At 34.5% G+C, this 18,764-nt stretch overlaps 1 protein-coding gene across 11 annotated transcripts in view; it reads right to left on the bottom strand.

Moving 5' to 3' along the window:
- The window catches only part of RPGRIP1L (RPGRIP1 like), a 79,268-nt gene that overhangs the window by 32,521 nt on the left and 27,983 nt on the right, over positions 1-18,764 (bottom strand). For 6 of the 11 annotated variants that reach the window (XM_074882043.1, XM_074882050.1, XM_074882046.1 and 3 more), the window contains 10 exons: positions 18,277-18,416; positions 12,970-13,076; positions 12,696-12,746; positions 11,302-11,481; positions 10,543-10,660; positions 9,017-9,469; positions 7,289-7,440; positions 4,609-4,975; positions 2,728-2,942; positions 1,463-1,546 (listed from right to left, as the gene is read on the bottom strand). In XM_074882043.1, the coding sequence (XP_074738144.1) occupies positions 1,463-1,546; positions 2,728-2,942; positions 4,609-4,975; positions 7,289-7,440; positions 9,017-9,469; positions 10,543-10,660; positions 11,302-11,481; positions 12,696-12,746; positions 12,970-13,076; positions 18,277-18,416 (1,867 nt within the window). Of the gene's footprint in view, positions 1-1,462; positions 1,547-2,727; positions 2,943-4,608; positions 4,976-6,697; positions 6,763-7,288; positions 7,441-9,016; positions 9,470-10,542; positions 10,661-11,301; positions 11,482-12,695; positions 12,747-12,969; positions 13,077-18,276; positions 18,417-18,764 lie in introns of those variants that run through there. The other 5 variants (XM_074882048.1, XM_074882052.1, XM_074882051.1 and 2 more) reach the window with 5 other exon arrangements.

Raw genomic sequence — 18,764 nt, 5'->3', positions numbered from 1 at the left:
AATTTACTGGTGGAGAAGCATTTGGACAGGAAATTATGTCCTCCTTTGCTTCCCTGCATTAGCATTACTGCTTCTGTTCTCTGCTATAGCTTCTACCTATGAGGCTGGACAATGCCTACAAATGGTTTAGGCAAGTCAAACCATTCGTCCCATTTCTTAGAGTCCTCTTTTCTGAAAACAACTATTTGCTTTGGCATGTGTCACATCAATATCCAAGAACTAGATTCTCTGCTATTCAGAAAACAAGCAGGAAAATGAAACAGACTGTTCCTGTGCAGTTTTAATCTGATCCACTTCTAATTGTCTTGCATGGTCACTCTCTTGCCATTTCACCACAAGATTTAGACATCAGAGAAGCCCCAGGTACTTCATTATTTAGTTTTAACAGTACTTTTGTCTTGAACCAGACCATGAGGCTTGGATTTTTAAAACATCTAGGGGGGCTTCCCACCCAGTAATGAAGACTTCTGATGGAGACCAAGTAGCTTAGAATACCCTAGTTTGTGAAAAACTTCAAACTTTGAGAAGTTACTGTTTGGACAGCTGAAGATATGTTGTGTGTGTGTAAGTATATGGCTAACATTTCAGTTTTCCATATCTAAACTCTCAAAAGATTTGATTTCACTAACATATGATTTTATTTTTTAAAGTTAATCAATACAAGAGATTGACTTAATTCTTTTTTCCAGTCTATACCGTACGGCTCAAAACAAAGTTCTAGTCATGGTAAACTAAATAGCAGAACCACCCATGAATTGAAAACTGATGTCAACATTTCAAAAAATAAATCCAATCAAGGCATTTACAAATGGAAAAAAACAATCACAGCTAGTTTTTATTAGTTAATAATATTATGTTGCATTAATTAATTAATAATATTCATAACCTTTTATATTAGCTATTAAAGAATCTATCTGAACTTAATGGATTTAATTAAGAGTTCTCTGAAGGGAGATTATTTAGGATCAAATGAAAATTTACACCACACAGGAGATATATTTGAGATAGTTCCATGCAGACTCCCCTAGAGTCTGGAAGGATGCACACATGATGGTGCACCCCAAGTTCAGAAGTGTAATTGTTTTCACAGTGTATGTAATCTCAGATGATAGAGAGGTGACTCTGAACTGTGTCAAACTGTGTAGCACAACACTCAGGATCTGTTTGGATAAAGCTGTTTTCTGTAGAGTCATATGTTAGAATCTGCTCTAAGTTTATGAAGGTTGAAGCTTGTAAACTGTGAAGTATAGGAAGCAACTCTGAGGGAGTCACACAAATATCCGTGTATTGTATCCCCCACCTATTTGCAATGTTGTGCTATCATTCATTGCCTGGGACATCCCAGTCTTGTGCTGCTAAAATAACTGAGCATTCTCAATTATTAGTTCTACAAATTGTCCATACTGAGACATAAGTAGTCTTTCCTGCTTCAACATGCATGAGCAAAATACTTAAAACTTACTGCCATCTTTATTGTTCTAAGATCCAGAAAAGATACTTTCTTGTCTGCCTGAGCTGTGCGCTGCCTTGGTTTGGGGGTTGGTTTCTGTAATAAAACAAGTATAGTTAAAGACCATTTATTGCCATATTCTAACCATCTTAGTTTACAGTAAATTTTGAGGGACCCTAATTTTTCTCAAAGCCAAACCTAACTGCACTAAATTCAATTCTAAACAGGCAAGATGATGTAGACGTTGTTTGAATAAGCAACCCCCCCAGATGGACATACCTTTCAGACTTCAGCCAAAAATGAGTATAAAACTCTACAGAACATCTGTGGAATGCAATGTGAGTTTCAGGTGAGAAATAATTGTAGGACTGAAGTCATTGCTCTCATATATGTGGCAGAATGATGATTTATTATTGTTTATGGAGTGCTTGATTTCTTTTCTTGTTCTGTAGGCTTACCGTATCTTTGACACCTTTCCACATGCCACTCCCTTTGGAGAATTTTAACACAGAAACTGGTGACTGGTAATAGTTGCAAAATTAACAAAATGGTCCAGAAAAATTTCTGTTGTGATGTTATAACACAAAAGACAAAAAATAATTAAATGGTTTATTACTGTTCATGATTTCTCTTTTGATGAAGGTAGAAATTATCCTCCACTTCCACTGATTTTTATACGCACAAAAAAATCCTTATACCATTTTTAATTTATGACTAATTTTTAAGAAGCTATTTGGTATCTTAGCACCATGGTCCAGGCACCAGAATAAGTGTGGTGCAGACACCTACATTTGGCTTGGGTCTGGCTGCTTGAGAATTCTTTTGTCTCAAAGCTACCCCAACTGATTGAGTTCTGTCCGAGTTTCTAAGAGACCACAGAAACAATATCTGATTTCATAACTGTCATAAATTTCAACCATAGCCCTGAAGTTGCACAAGCATGTGACTACATTTTATGTAGGACATCTACATTTGAAAGACAAGTAATAAGCACTAAATTTACAGGGAAAACATTTAATGTTTGTTATTTCTCCTCCCTTTACTCCCTGTCCTTTTGGTAAGTGGTTATCTACCATTATAAAAGACTTTTAAAAGCTTTGGACACAAGAATGATTTCACTTCCCAAAGGAAGTTGAAGATGGTAGTTATATGAAGTATTTGTACTATACATTATGTTACAGTAAGGACAAATCCTGGTTATCAGGGAAGAACTAAATGACCTGCTGTAATAGGTCTTTTATATCTCTTAACTTCTGTGAGTTTGTTAAATTACTTACTGTCACTGATGAAGTAAAAGAAGGAGACAGGGCTGGAGGCTGCATTTTTTCCTCTGCTAATAATTTAGTTGCCATTGATTCCTCATTTTGAATGTAATTCACTAAGTCTGCTGCCACTGTTGATCCCTTTAGTGGTAGGTAGACAAACTTCCATTTTAATTCAACTGTGATGGTACCAGTAGCACGTCTTTCAGAATCTGTTAGTTCAAAAGTACCTGAAAGCATAATGCAAATCTTGTCTAAATTATCTTATTCTATATGTATTCAAGAAAATGCAGTGCAAAACTGAATGGGATTCAGGAATTCAGGATTTCAGGATTCAGTTATGAAAGCAGTACATTTTGAAAGCCAGGTTTCAGCCACTCCTTCCCACCTGATATTAAGACTAACAGGGACTTTCTACCTAATAATGAGATACTCATAATATAGTAGTGTGAGAAATAACTGGTAAATTTGGTAGGCTTCTCAAGGCAAAAAAACAGTGGTAAAAGACAGATGCAAACAGATTACTAAAATGCTAACAAAAAAAGAAAACATCAATAATTGATTAGCAATTAAATTTAGTCAGTGCTGGAGTGACACATCATTCCAATCATAATTATTTATCAAATCATAATTATTTCATACTTGGGCCAGTATAGAGAACTAAAAAGAACTTAAAAGACTTTTCATCCTTGTTACGACCATGATAAATTAATGCTTGGACATCAGGTTCCTTTATTTTTTTTTTTTAACTTGTGGATTTTAAAGAAAAGATATACTTCTTTCTCTTAAATCTCAGAAAATGTCATGAGGTGAAGAAATTCTACTACTACAATCCACCCTGTTAAGGTACAGGCATCCTGCTCAGATTCATTGGAGTTGATGGATAATCACAAAAACACCACTTTAAAATTTGAGTTAAAATACAACAATGCTGGAACATTCTTAGTAAACAAAAGAAATATTAGAAACTTTTTCTCTCCCTTACTCTTTTCTTCCTCTAATGTTTGAAGTTTAATGTTTGAAGTTTAATGTTTATATTAAAAATCATTCATCAGTTTCAAAACTCTGACACAGACTTTTCACTAGCTATGACTTAAGTAACACTGAGATGCAGAACTTCTTTCCAGGATTTCATTGGGAGTTTAAAATTCTGTCAGACAAGAACAGCAGATGAACGATATGGGATTTGAGAATCATAGAATTGTTTAGGTTGGAAAGACCTTTAAGATCATCCAGTCCAACTGTTAACCCAGCACTGCCATGTCCCTGAGCACCACATCTACACATCTTTTAAACACCTCCAGGGATGGCGACTCAACCACTTCCCTGGGCAGCCTGTTCCAATGCTTGATGACCCTTTTGGTGAAGAAGTTTTTCCTAATATCCAACCTAAACCTGCCCTGGCACAACTCGCGGCCATTTCCTCTCGTCCTATCACTTGTTACTTGGGAGAAGAGACGGACACCCACATCCCCACAACCTCCTTTCAGGTAGCTGTAGAGAGCAATAAGGTCTCCCCTAAGCCTCCTTTTTCTCCAGGCTAAACAACCCCAGTTCTTTCAGCCGCTCCTCACAGGACTTGTTCTCCAGACCATTCACCAGCTTTGCTGCCCTTCTTTGGACACACTCCAGCACCTCAATGTCTTTCTTGTAGTGCTGGGCAGGTTAGCAGCCACTCTTCCCCAAGTCTGCAGCGTTGCAGGGGGTTGTTGTGACCCAAGTGCAGGACCCAGCACTGAGCCTTGTTGAACCTCATACAGTTGGCCTTGGCCCATCCATCCAGCCTGCCCAGATCCCTCTGAAAAGCCGTTCTCTAGCTTGGTTCTTAAAGAGATTTAAAGAGGTATGAAACAGGAAGTGAAGATTTTGTTAAGTTTAAAGAGGTCTAATTCTTACCTGAGATAGATCGGTCATGTGATAAAGAAATAAGAGGCACATTGGCTTTCCCTACATAAGCACCTTCTTCCGTTTCACCATCGTCAAATACATAAAAGGTTAAAGATTCTGATTTTAGGTATCGGTCTAAATCTGCATTCATTGGCACTTGGAAACACATATGGTCATCTATTTGTGGGTTGTTGCTGCTAGGAATGATGGGAGTATCATGGTCTGCAAAATCAAAGAACTTGTAGACAACATAAGGATTTGGCTGAAGATGTTTTTTTCGAGATTGTAGATTGTTACAACATTTTATTGTAATGTGGAGTTCATTTAAATTGCCATCTGTTGAAGTGCTGACTTGGGCAGTTCTGAGTATCTGCTGCTTTAAATGAAAAAGAAGTTAAATTAAAAACATTAGAATTCTTATGTTGGTGAACTCTAAGAACTATATAAGTAGAACAAATAACTGATTATTTCAATGACACTCCAACTACTGTTTAATTTTATATGTCAAAATATTACTTGCTCTATAAATTCAACGACATCTCTCTTGGGTTGTTGGTATAACAAAATAAGAGGTTAATCCTTTCAGGTCTGTGATTGTTTGCTTTATTCTTGTAAAGTTTTATGATCTACTTGTCATTTTATTATCAACAAAGCAGTGAAGATTACAGTTTTAAGAGGGATTCATATCTAGTGCCACTTTAAAATTAAGGATTCTGATAGCTATCCTGTGTCAAGACATTTTTATAACTGTAGTCCCTTTTATATATGTACTTTTCAATAATTAAAATTGCACTGCAGATTCCTCTGTTTTTTTCTTCCTCCAAAACTTTACCTACATAAACAATTTACAAATATTAGAAACCAGCATGTTTGAAGTAAACTGAAAAACTCAATGATAGCACAAGTTTTTTTAATTACCTATCAGCATGGCTTGTACATACTGTGGAACTCACAGCTGGCAAATTGGGAAACTCATTTTAATAAAAATTAAAGAATAATAAGAAAACAAATAACATGACTATTTTAAATGAGTAATCCCCACCTATATTGATCTCAAAAGGCTCTCCTTTTTTTACTGTAATATGTCACAGCTATTTTCAATAATTGTACATAATTATCTTGCTTGTGGAAGCCATAGTTCTATCTTCTGGTATATGGGGAAATATGTATCAATTTGATTTTGTGTGATAACATGTTAAACATTTTGATTAAATAAGCCACACTGAAATAGTTAATGAGAAAACCAAACATGACAGTTTAAGTCCTTAATATGCAACCTTATGACTACTATTTCTGGCTATATACAGAACTGGGAAAAGAAAAATTTATAGCAGTTTATGTACGGTTCATGTTTCCGTGATTTCTGCTGCTATATAGGACAGAAAATTTTATATGTATGTTTAACTAGTGAAAACTTAAGTTTTGGAATGCACAACTGAAGCTACTTTTGCAGTTGCAGATTGACAGAACCCTTAACATAATGTAACCATCTGCTATAGCTATATGACTTTTAGTTTCTGCCATGAAACGTTTCCGAAAACTGCAGTGTTTCAAACAGCTCTGCAGAAGCTGTTCCTCATTTCTGCCATTTTTACTGTTTTATTTTCTCCCATATAATCAGTATATTTCAGTTGCCATGTTTGAATTTGCAATTTTACAGTAATTACAGCAAAATGCTGTCTTCCACATGCTTTACCTTTCAACTGTGTTTGGATTGGCAACACAGCTAGTAATAACATAATCAAAAATAAAGAAAACTAAACAACAGATTTTTGCATTTAACAATGGCCAAATTCTGTGAGTTAGTTAAAAATACCTTTTTTTAAAAAAATCAGATTTTAAGCAAATGTTACAATGTTATTAAACACGAATTCTGAAAATGCCTACACTGACCTTTAATAGAATTCATACACTAAACATACTTCTCAGATTACATCATCAAATCCATTGAGATTCTACTATAATATAAATTTACATTACAGGATAATATAAAACATTAAAGTTACTTCAGACTTAAAGTAATTTAAACAGCTGTAGATTAAAAAAAAATGCCTATTAGAAACTGAAGTGTTTTAATTTATACATTTCTACCTGATTGGTTTTATTTCTTAAATAATTGATAGAGATGTCTCAAAGTCCCTTCTTCTTCTATCTATCTGTGACCTGTATTCAAACACGATTACACAGTGCATTAAATTATCAAAATTCTCTTAATTATCCAGGAAAATAAGACCCAAACAAAAAATAATGGAAATGTAAAATAATCTCAATCTCGTAATACTCAAAGATTAGGAATTTTGAGACCTTTCTGAACAACCGCTTCACCTGTTATACTGATCTGACACCTAGCTGGTTTAACATTGTACTAGAACTAAACGTTAACAAAATCTGATGCCTACAAATTAAGAAAATTAAATATAATAATTTTAAATATTCTAGTGGCAATTTCAGTAAAAATAAATAACTGAAGTTTAAGACTTTGTCTCTTCAGGAAACCTATAATTCAACTGTTTTTTTACCTTTTATATGAAAAACATGTCATTCAACTGCTAAAGATATTTTGCAGTTCAAGAACCTTTAACTTTGTTAACCTTGAACATATCAAGACTTGAAATAAACTATTTGAACTGAACAAGTAATTTTGACCAGTTTATTCTATCAAAACAATGAAGTACAAACGCAAACATACCTGGAACGGTTGTTCCCGTTCCCTAAAATTGGATGTTATGTACCCCAGAGCCTTTGACCTCTCTTTGTAGAGTCTAATAGCTTGATCCATAGGAACTCGCAACCTGATCCAGTATTCTACGGTACCATAATTTTCAATGTTTTCTTTGATTCCTAAGGAACAAATATATACAGGATTGTATTAATTTTCTTTTCAACATAAAAGTACTTAAATCAAAAGCCAGGAAATGCCACAAATTAAAGATTAGTTATCTTGTGACTATGCATTATGACAGTGTTTGTGACACAAGATGCGCAGTTCACGTTAGAAACAGAAACAACTCCTCTGGCTCTACAAGTATGATCCAAAACACGACCATTTTTTCATATTGTAAGCTGTGATATTTACTGTCCAAACTATAGAGTCATGTCAAGTTCATTATTTTAATCTCTCTGAGGCAAATAAAGTTTAGGACAGCTTTGTATGTCAACAGTTGGAAATGTCCCATAAAGTGGTATGCAGTTTAAATTACCATCAAAAATACCACTTTATAATAGCTTACCAAACCAGATTTTTGACAACACTGGGCACTTAGAGGTCTCTGAATATATTGATCTGACAAAATGCTTCTTAAAAAAAAAAAGTAAGCAGCACAGATTAAATACTTCTTTAAAAAGGCTCGTCTGGGATATCTTAGAATTATTTTAAAACTATGAATTAAATTGAAATGAAAAAAATGTACAAAACCTAAACCAACTCCCCCACAGAGTACACTACTATATGAAATATTATGAAATGTAATCACCACCATTTGCACCTTTTTGATGCCTTACAGCTGTTATATGAAGACCTCTAACTTACCAGTTCAAATTACAAACACTATAACCAATTCTTTATTTATTTATTGATAAGCAATGAGGGATATAGTGATGACATTTGGGCCAGATATAAAGCACTGATGTTTTATAGTCTTATAATTCAGAAATGTTTTTGTTTTTAATGGCTATTCTGCCAAACAGAGAAATTGCATATGCAGAAGTAGAATAATTTAATTTCATTTAAATATATTACAAGACTTCACTGAAATTACTGTATGTTTCACAGCTGAAGTAGAGCTCCCTTGTATCAGTAACAGTCTCAGAGGATGAAAGGAACTTGCGTTAAACAACTAAATCCCAATTAACAATATATAAAATAATAAAATAAAATGAAAAAGAATATCAGTCATTTTAAAATATCTTCTCTACAGTATTCATAGAGAAATTCTAACATCTGAATAGCACTACAGTGCAATCAAGTACACCACTCTACTTTTCTCCATGTTGTTTTTGTATAATTCTGTTGAATAAGGTGATACTATCTTTTAATAAAATTATTTACATGTGTAGTAGTATCACTTTGTAAGTAAACTTTACACAAGACAAAGAATCACTTGCCATTTTCAGACAAGATTCTCTAATGCCATTTCCAGCATGTCACATACTTTTTATGTCACATACTTCAGGATCACTCTATTAACACCGTCTTTGTCCTCAGCCACTATGGGCAAAATTGCACCTGTTAGACCTTTCCCACAACTATTGGTGGAATCACCAGAACATGCTGCACACCCAACAGGAAATATCATGTTGTATAAACCCTTTTTTATCTTTTAAAATAGTAATACACAAATTCATTGTTGGCCAAATACACATTACTTAATTGTCACAATACTGCATCAAACAGAACACTTTTTGGTATGTTAATTACCAACTAAATTTGCTGTGCTGTAGATCTTCCCATTGTTTTCCAAGATTTCATGAAACTTCAGTTCACACGCAGCAACTGTTTCATAATCTGTGCCATATGCATGATGGACCTCAAGTGTGATACTGTTTCGCTCTATATAATGCAAGAAGAAGTCATCAGCCTGCACAAGGTACTGAGAAGTGAAGTCATATGATGGGGTACGCCCATAAACTACTGGGGTTGTCTGAAGTTCGAAGTCATAGAATGCGTAAGTACAAAAAGTTGCAAGTTCATGGTCATCAAAAGCCTGCATAGCTCCAGAAGAGAAGGTCACTTTGCTGATATGAATTTCAAAAAGGTTCTCTCCTCTTTCTAAATGTAAAGTTTCATCAAATTCATCTACTGCATCCCCTGGCAATTTTTCTGGTCTGGATTTATATGGTTTTGTACCATAGGCAATATCTCTTAGTTGTGCTGCAACAAATAAAATAAAATAGTTACAATACGACTGTCCTGTTTAAAAAAAAAAATATAATTAATGACAGAGTAGAAAGGAGAAAAGCATAACTCAATTATATTAACAATGTTATTTTCTGAAAGGCGTAACCAAAAAAGAAATCACACCTTTAAAATCACACATCTACTGCTCTTTGAGCATAGTGACAACAATCAAGAATACCTACACAACGGAGCTGCTTCAGTATATGTAAAAGATAGGCACAGGCCCCTACCAATTAATAACACATTACAAGGGAGTTAATGAGTAAAAATTCAGAAGTCTTATGCAATGATCAAAGTAAGTATCACTATGCAAATGTAGTACAGACTTAAGATACATATTTTTGTAGGGTTGAACTAAATTGGCCAAGGAAAGAAAGAATACATTGGGCTTTTAACCTCTGTAATATCTTGAGTGGACAGAACTATCAGCAAAGACCTTTAACATGTTGCCTGGCCTTACGGGGGGTAAATGGCGAACAAATCAAAATACATGCTTACAGAATTAGGACATAAAGCATCATGCAGCCCTTTAGTACAGGGGATACAACTTGGAGACAAACATGAAAATTGTTATGACATTCAGGTTTGTAAGGTATCCTATTTCAGGCTTCCTATGCACCTTGTATGCACTGAAGCCATTAAAACAGCATTTTAATTTAATTATATTGAAATGTTCTGTAGGTATATTATACCATGACTTTGAGATTTTTTTAGCAACACATAAAATGATTATGTAACGACAGGACAGCAAAATAAAAGGTTGACCATAAATATATGATTTAAAAAGATAGTAAAATATACCAAAGTTTGGTAGTTTTATTCTTATTCAGCAATAGCGCAGCATAAACTTCTTTGTTGAATTTTGTTTGATTAATAACCTTATCATTTAAGTCAATGAAACAGCACACAGATAATTTTCCATGAAAGAACTGACCTTCCTACTAGTTTCAGCAATGGAGAAGTGTTTCAACTAAAGAACAAATTTACAGCAATAATTTGCAAGAGATAAGATATTAAAAAAATTAAAGAATATACTTTAAATATACCTTCTAGTTTTCTGATGCGTGCAGCTCTAATATCAAGAAGATGGACATACTGTTCTAGTTTTAACTCATAGTCTTTCTGTAGACTTTCCATCTTTTGTGTCACTGCTTCTACTTCAGTCTGAAAAAAATTTGCATGTAAAAAGGACTTTTGAGGCTTGTCTGCACTGATGCTGCACGTGCTTTTGGCTACAAATTAAAGTACAGTTAGATTTGAGGAAAGAACATTTAGAGCACATGAAAATAGCAGCAATATTTAGTTCAGCAATACAGCAATCAGTTTGAACTTCAGCAAAGTCTGAAAACATAAAGAAAAACAGACTAGCTATTCTTTCAGGAGAATGTTCTAATAGTTTTTTAAAGATTTTGTTATTTTAAACTTAGAATAATTGAATGAAAAGTCAAAATATGATCTGCAATAATCCAGCACAATAGCATAAAAGCAGTGTTGTGGAAAAGGAAGCTTATTTGATAAGTACACTTAGTATTTTTCCTGTGAGCACCTGATAAGCACTCAGAGATAATCCCAAGAAAGCATGGTTTGAGGGCTCTGATCAGGGTGAGTTAAAAAACTAAAGTTATAGTCATTTGGACCTCATGCTTTTAAGACAATACTTTCAACAGCATATTTTAGGTTAGGTTACCTATAAACAGACTGGCTTTGTTGCTGAATTTGCAAGTCTCAATTATGACCAGTTCTAGTGCTACAAATGCTTAAATGTTATTATCAGGTTATTTTCCACTGTGAGTAGAGTTTAGTACCTGGTAATCTTTGTTAATTTTGTGCTGCACAATTAACATATTCCTTGTCTTTTCAAGTTCTTGCACTGTTTCCGCATGTGTTAACTGCAGCTCCCGCATGGAGTGTTCTAAATCTTTATGGATATCATCTTCTATTTTTTCCAAAAACACAAGGTCCCCGTTCTCCTGTTGCTTTTGAGCCTGGAAAAAATTTGAAAAATCACTTGAACAAACTTTTGCAAAGTCTTTGGATGTATTTGTGCATGGTTAAATGTAACACTGGGATATATTTTTGGAACAACAATAAGACAGCAAGCATAACTTTGCAAATTCTGAGCATGTGGTAACACAAAAAATAGGAATGAGGTAGACCAGTAAGTGTCAGGGTTGTATTCAGTAATGTAATCTTGTGATTATCAGGAACCACTTAAAATGTATGAGAAATTCAGAAGCAATCACTCCTGTCTGTCCAAAGAAAATACAAAGCTCCTAATATATTTGCCTCTTATATAATTAATAATCCCGCTTTAGTGAATGTACAAAACCTGAATTATTATTCTCAAGGTCTACGTTGCTTGTTATTAATACTAAGGTTTTAATTTTCATCTAGGTGGTTTGTTTTGTTTTGGGTTGTTTGTTTTTTTCATTATCATTACAGAATTATGATTTGAATTTGGGTAGCAGAAAAAGATCCTATTTACAGTAAACACTTCCTAAAGAAAATAAAACATCACTGGAACAGTGCAAACTTAATGCAAACTTATTTTTTCAGTTATTTCTTCCCCCCACTTCATTTTCAATTTCACTGTAAACAATAAAATTACAACTTATGTGCAAGAGAAAAAACCAGAACATTTTCTGCGTATTTTTGTTTTTCTATTTTAGTAAACAAAGAGAAGTTGTTAAGCACCGCTGTACTGCATTTTAGAACTTCTATGCTTATAGTATGCTCCCTTAAATTAGAGAATTCATAAACAAATTTTTTTTCAAATAAACATTATGGGAAGAACAAGATGGTCTGATAAGTCATTTAACTGAGAAAAAGTAATTTTTTTAAAAAAATGCTTGTGAATCTGGTTTAATTCACTTCTGATGTTATAATGAATTATCTACATAAATTTAGATTTTATCCTGGCAATTTTTTCATCTTCCCTTCTGCTTCACTGTAACTGAAAGATGACAAAAGCACACAAAGTTTGAAGTATTAACTACTAAAAGATGCACAAACAATTCAGCCCTTGAAAATCCCAGACAATGTGTAGAAAACATGTAATGGTCAACCAAGTGTTTAAAAAAAAAAAAAAAAAAAAGAGAATAAATGCAAAATATATGGAATCATAGAATGGTTTGGGTTGGAAGGGACCTTAAAGATCATCTAGTTCCAGCCCCCCATATGCTCATTCTGTGTAAGTTACCTTTAGAAGCAAGAGACCTTCACGGAATTCTGCCATATCAGTATTACTTTCCTGAAACAGAAATACTTAATGAAAAGGTGTTATCAGATGTGAATGAATATTGAAGAAATATATTCAGAATAACGAGATGCATTCTCACTAGACATGACATTTTGCTTGATATCATGAATAAACACTTATATTTCGGTATTATTTTATTTTCAAGAAGTATTTGCACTATGCATAAAACATAGAACGAGGTTTTTTGCACATATTCTAAACAGAAATAGTTCACCTTCATCAAAAACTTAATGTGATTTTTCAGTTCATCTAGTTGTTGCTTATGTTCCAGGTAGCATAACTGCAGGTCTTTGTTCTCTTGCATCAGCTTTTCCTTTTGGTCTTAACATAGAAAAAGAACAAAATATCCTACTTAATTCAACATAATGATAAAAATTATAAACTTGCTTTTTCAAGTTCTTATGAAAATTTTAAAAAGTAGAAATTAATTTATTTTGTATAGAGAAGTCTTCAGTATTAAAAAACAGAAAGAGAAGGACAGAAAACTACTCCTCTTTGATCTGGTATAGGTGTACAGATTAAAAAAAGCAAACCATTCCTACTTTCATTAAAAGGGAACCTACAGCTTTGTGTATCGACACTTTGTGTATTTCTAAATAGGAAGATATGCCCAACTAAGTACAGCTTTCTGTTTTGAGGGGAGGGAGGGAAAAGCGGAATAGAGAGGACATAAAACTTGTTGTCAATCTGAATGACTAAACACCATTCAACTTATCAGTAGAAGGTTACACAGATTTTACACAAATACCCACTAATGCATAGCTACGTCCACAAGGATTTCTCAATAAGATGTAAGAAAAAACTTTAGGATTAGGCAAAATAATTTAGTTATAACAACATCCCTTCTTTCACATTGAAAAGTTTTAAAAGCAAGCTTTTCTCAAAATCATTGAGGTCTCTAAGGAACAAAAGTACTCTCTCTCTCCTCCCCTGGACAAACTTCTTATTCTGTTGATAATGTATTTTCTCCTTCCATTTTTTTCTTGTTTTATTTCTGAAAGTCCCAAAGTTATATTCTCACACCATGTACTTAGATACTATGAATGCATATTTTAGGTCAGAATGATATACATGTTAACTGTCAACCTGACGTGCAAGCATTAGCCTTTGTAATTCCCATCTGCACTCGTGGGAGCTGACTGGTAAAACATTACATACTTAGTTAAGAATATATTCTTACTGCTTTCAACAAAATAGTCCACAATATCTTTATAACGCTGGAATCTTTTCTGTTGACCCTCAGGGCATGATGCACAACTTAGCTATTTTTACAGAATGGCTTTTCAGTTTAGAGGCTTGAACTCAGCAGGAAACAGGTGGCTGAGATGCTAGTCTCAAGGGTTTTGAAATGTTTCAAAAATTGACATCAGGTTAGTTTTAATTTTGTAGAGTTTATATATTAAATGACATCTCCACTAAAAATGAATCATGTGCTCCATTGCTCCTATACACAGTAGCCTGACTCATACATGTGTTGGGACTCCACAAGAGTCACTTTCAATTCAAACCATAATCACCAGTAAGGTTTTAATTCTCTGCAGTTATGAGGAAAATGTAACACATTTGTGCAATTGAGAAGAAAATATAATTAGAAACACTAACTGCTAAAAATGAGAAAGCAAATAAGAGAACAATTAAAATAAACCTTGTGCATGGGCAGAGAAGGCAGGCCTTCATAAAAGATGGTGAAACACTTATCAGCAATTGAGTCTTCTGGACTCTGCCACTTAATATAGCCGGAAGACCTATATCTGTTGGGAAGGTTCCCACAGAGAAAAAGGGCCCCTCATGCTGATGTTGTTTCTTTTCCCTACAATTTAAACCAAGATTTGAATTGGCACTTTTTCCAGGTATAAGGAGACAAGATATCCCTCCTCAAGTACTTCCATCTCATTGTCATGAATTTTCTGACAAGAGCCACAAGTCCAGTCCATTCTTTTGCTAATGTGTACCCCAGTGAAATTTTTGTACTCATTTTTTATATTCATTCACACTTGCTGCTTAGTAAGTTAACAACAAAACTCTAAATGCTATATAGAAACAGCTTTTGCTCAAACTGAGGCAATTTCAACAGCTTCTTGAACCAAAATGGGACAATCTGTCAATAGCACAGCTCAGTTTATCTTAGTACTGTCCATGTTGCCTCTCCAGATTCTCAACAGGCTGTTTCTATGATCCCAACCAACAAGAAAAATTCAAGACATGCAGGGGAAGAGGCAGGAGGAAAGGGAATACCTCTGCAATAGCCTTTAGGGAACAGAAGTGACAGGAGGGTCCTGCCACTCAGTTTTCCCATATCCATATCCAAATATACTGTTTTTCATCAGGAGCCACTCAAACTCTCTATTGGTTGTTTCCACTTACAATACTATCAGCACTAATTGGAGCACACTTGGATTGGGGTTGGTGCTGCATGCTGGATGCTGTTTAGCTTGCTTCCCCTAATTTAACCCAAAAACTGCAAGTGAAGGGGAAGAAGAAGGGGGAGAGAAGAGGCAATTCTCACACCACTGGTGACCACATCCCCCAAGAACTCATAATCACAATATCAGGGTTTTCACTAGCAAGGCTATGACAGTAACAGCACAAGAAAGAGAGAAAAACACTGCCCTGGAGGCTCTGGAAAACACTGCCACAGCAGCTTGCGTGAAAGGCTACAGAGCCATGAGTGGAAGCAGACTATGGAGTTGCAGATAGCCCTCCGTGTTGATAAGGCCCTTACAAAACACTTAAGGGACCATGCAATAATACTTTTCTCAGCTGTAATCAAAATATTGTGCCAATATTGTACAACATATTATGCCAATATAAGCATCCCATTCAAAATCAGAATTTGAATAAACTTGCACTGGTGACTTCCACATTACATACATGTACATATTCACAAATGTGAAAATAATTAGAATCTTAATCAGAAAAAGCCTCCACATTTGTTCACCTCCTACAAAAATTCACAGAAGGAGTTCTTATAGACCAACCAGTATCAACCAGGTAGCAGGGGAGAAGAAAACCATCACTGTCTTTCCCAGTAAATAGAAAGTACACGCTTTCAAGACAACTGACACCTATTTTGCTTACTATCCCATAATCTACCTACCATCACGTAGAAGATCTATCCTCCCCCTCTTCCTTGCCAAACCCTCTATTTGTCTAGGTCCAATTTCGGGCAACAGAACTGTCTTCTTTGTTAGCCCATGGAATAAAACTGGAACTGTATTTATGCTGATTTTCTTGGGACAGTTTTATGGACAGAAGAACAATATTTAGGGAGTGAAATGTAATTTTCACTTGTATATTTCACAGGTCAATTTTTACTGACACAGGATAAATATTTGTCCATTAAGACAACTACAAAAAACCTGCAGTTAGTAAATATCGTATTCTGTGTAAAACAGTACTACAACCATGAACAACAAATGAAGCAAAGGCATGAGATTACATTAATGAAAAACAAAAGTGATTTTGACATAAATATTACCAGGTAAAGACATACACTGTATGAATTTTTGAGATAAGTGACACCAATCCTTGCTATATTAATTGTTTCAACTTAACATTTTGTATTAGCTTATCTCAACCTTTTGAGACTTGCTTGAAACAACACTGTCAGGAAGATAGAATGCACATGAACCGAACAGCTATTGCAATTTATGGCTGAGAATCTGGGAGATATTGAAAAGATGAGAAACACTAGAATAAATGACTAAGGGAAATGGGGCAAGGGGAAGGGTGATAAAGCATCTGCAAATACAACGTTCTATAAAAAAAGGGAAAATGTAGTCACAATGTGAAATAAATTATTCTGGTTTCCGTCTAAATGTATTTAAGTATTACAAAACACATTATGACTTTATGGACAGAAAAATACTACTAAAAAGTTCATATCCAAATTACATAATCACTCTAAAAGAGAAATACTGAAGGAGGACATGGAAAAAGACAAGATGATGTTACTCTCCTGTAGCATTAAAAATTTTCAAGACTTCATTTATTTTAACATTTCTTAGTCCTGGGAAAGAAGTTTTGAAAAAAGATTCATATGCCAAAATAGAAAGGGTAAACAAGACACTATTTCTACAGTAGTTCCAGGCAGTAGGTTAAAACAAACAGTCCTTCAGTTCTCCTGCTGAACTTAAAAAAGGGACATGCAGCAAAGGCAGATACTCTAAAGTATGTGATTGAAGAAACTTATACTACCAAAGTTTTGTCAAAGACAAGAAGCCGTAATAAAATCCTAGATACACAGTCCTTGGGTGTTGTAACATAGGGTTTTACAACATCTACTCAAGCTGCAGCAAGTTCAATTCAATAGAAATTGAAAGCATAGTAACCTGGTGATCTGGTGTAAGACTACAACAAGCTATTAAGTACCAATATAGGGAAGGGGTGGTAAAGACTTGCCACTTAAACATAATGTCCACAGATAGGATAGAAGATGGAAGGTGTTGCCTGATTTTCCACATTCAACTTAACCAAATAATAGTACAACCTAGAACATTTTCATGCTCTTAATATCACTTCACATTTTGCACTGCATAATCAAACTGTCATTAACAACTGTCTCTAACTGTCAATATGTCATAACTTCATCTTATTGTAGCTCAAGGCATCTTATTTATTTTAGTATCACTTAAGGCTAATTTTGCAAACACTTGCCATGGCCAAATAAAATGTTTAAATATTTAATCTTGTATTTGAAGTCAGTAGAGCTACTCAGAATCTTAATGGTAAGCACATGCCGAACTTGAGCCGCAATCATAAGAAGAATTCACAACAAGTTGGCTCACTTCATTCCATTAGATTGTTCACAGAAAAACACCTTTTAAAAATACACATTTGAAGAATCAACTCTAAAAATCTTTAACTTACTTCCTGCCTGTGCTCTTGTTTTGTATACTTTATGTTGACACAGCATATCACAGTATTGAGGATAAAAAAAAAAAAAGAGAAGACTGCAAGGTCTTAAAGATTCACTGAGAATTTGTCCTACAGCATGGGAAGAACACCTATGAAATAATCTGTTCAATAGATTAGAAGAAAACTATATTATTGTAAATGCACATAGTGGAAAATGAATGCATATTGAAAATATTAAAAAATTCTGAATTCACAAAGTTGAAGACAAATAAGCATCTTCAAGGGCCTATACAGGCTTCATGTAACTTTGTACAGCAAATAAAATTAGAATAGTGGTTTATAATTTGAGAGGGACTGTCAGATGGTCCTCTTTTCCATAAGAATTTTCAGTGTAGAGGAGAGAAGAAATACAGAATGAGTAAATAGTAACGCAAGAGAAATGCAGCTGGAGTTATCTGATCCTCATTCAGCACATAACCTGCATTGGGTCAATTTTTGTACTTAATAGCTAGTCATAACTTAAGCATATTGCTCAAATGTACACTTAAAAGGCAGCTCTGAAATCACCAAAACCAGAAACTACACTTTTCTGGGCAATATACCTGAACTCCAACACAGGAGAATCTCACATCATGAGAAAACTGTAGTTATTTCAGAAATATACCTCTTTCTACTTTGATCTTGTCAAGGATTTCATTTTTGTATGCTAAATCAGATTCGATGGTAGCCTCTAGTTTAGAAATTTGCAGTTTCAGTTGCTGTTCCTTTAATTTCCATTGCTGTTCATGGGTCATACTGAAGACACTGCAATAAAACATGTGGCATGTGAAAAACTTTTAGAAATCAGCTTCAACAGAGGATAATAAAGAAAAAAGCTTTTAGTGGCACAGAGACCACTGTCATCATGTCTTAGGAATTAAGTAAACATATGCTGGTCTGCTGCTGTTGAAACCAAGGCGCCTTTCTCAGGCTGCGGTTAAAAAACATGAAAGAGTTTGTGGGATGAGCAAAGGAACTGGCCTTAATTTAGAGCTCCAAAGTCAGAAAAGTTGGCAGCAGGCAACATTTGTGGGACTAGAAAAGGAATTCAGATGCATATCCCAGAGTAATCCACAACTCCAAACCTCAGCAACTGACAACTGACAAAACCAT

The sequence above is a fragment of the Strix uralensis genome, chromosome 12 (assembly GCF_047716275.1).
Source record: "Strix uralensis isolate ZFMK-TIS-50842 chromosome 12, bStrUra1, whole genome shotgun sequence".
In the NCBI taxonomy this organism is placed as follows: domain Eukaryota; kingdom Metazoa; phylum Chordata; class Aves; order Strigiformes; family Strigidae; genus Strix; species Strix uralensis.
Note: the sequence above shows the minus strand (reverse complement) of the source record. Positions and strands in the feature narration are given on the sequence as shown.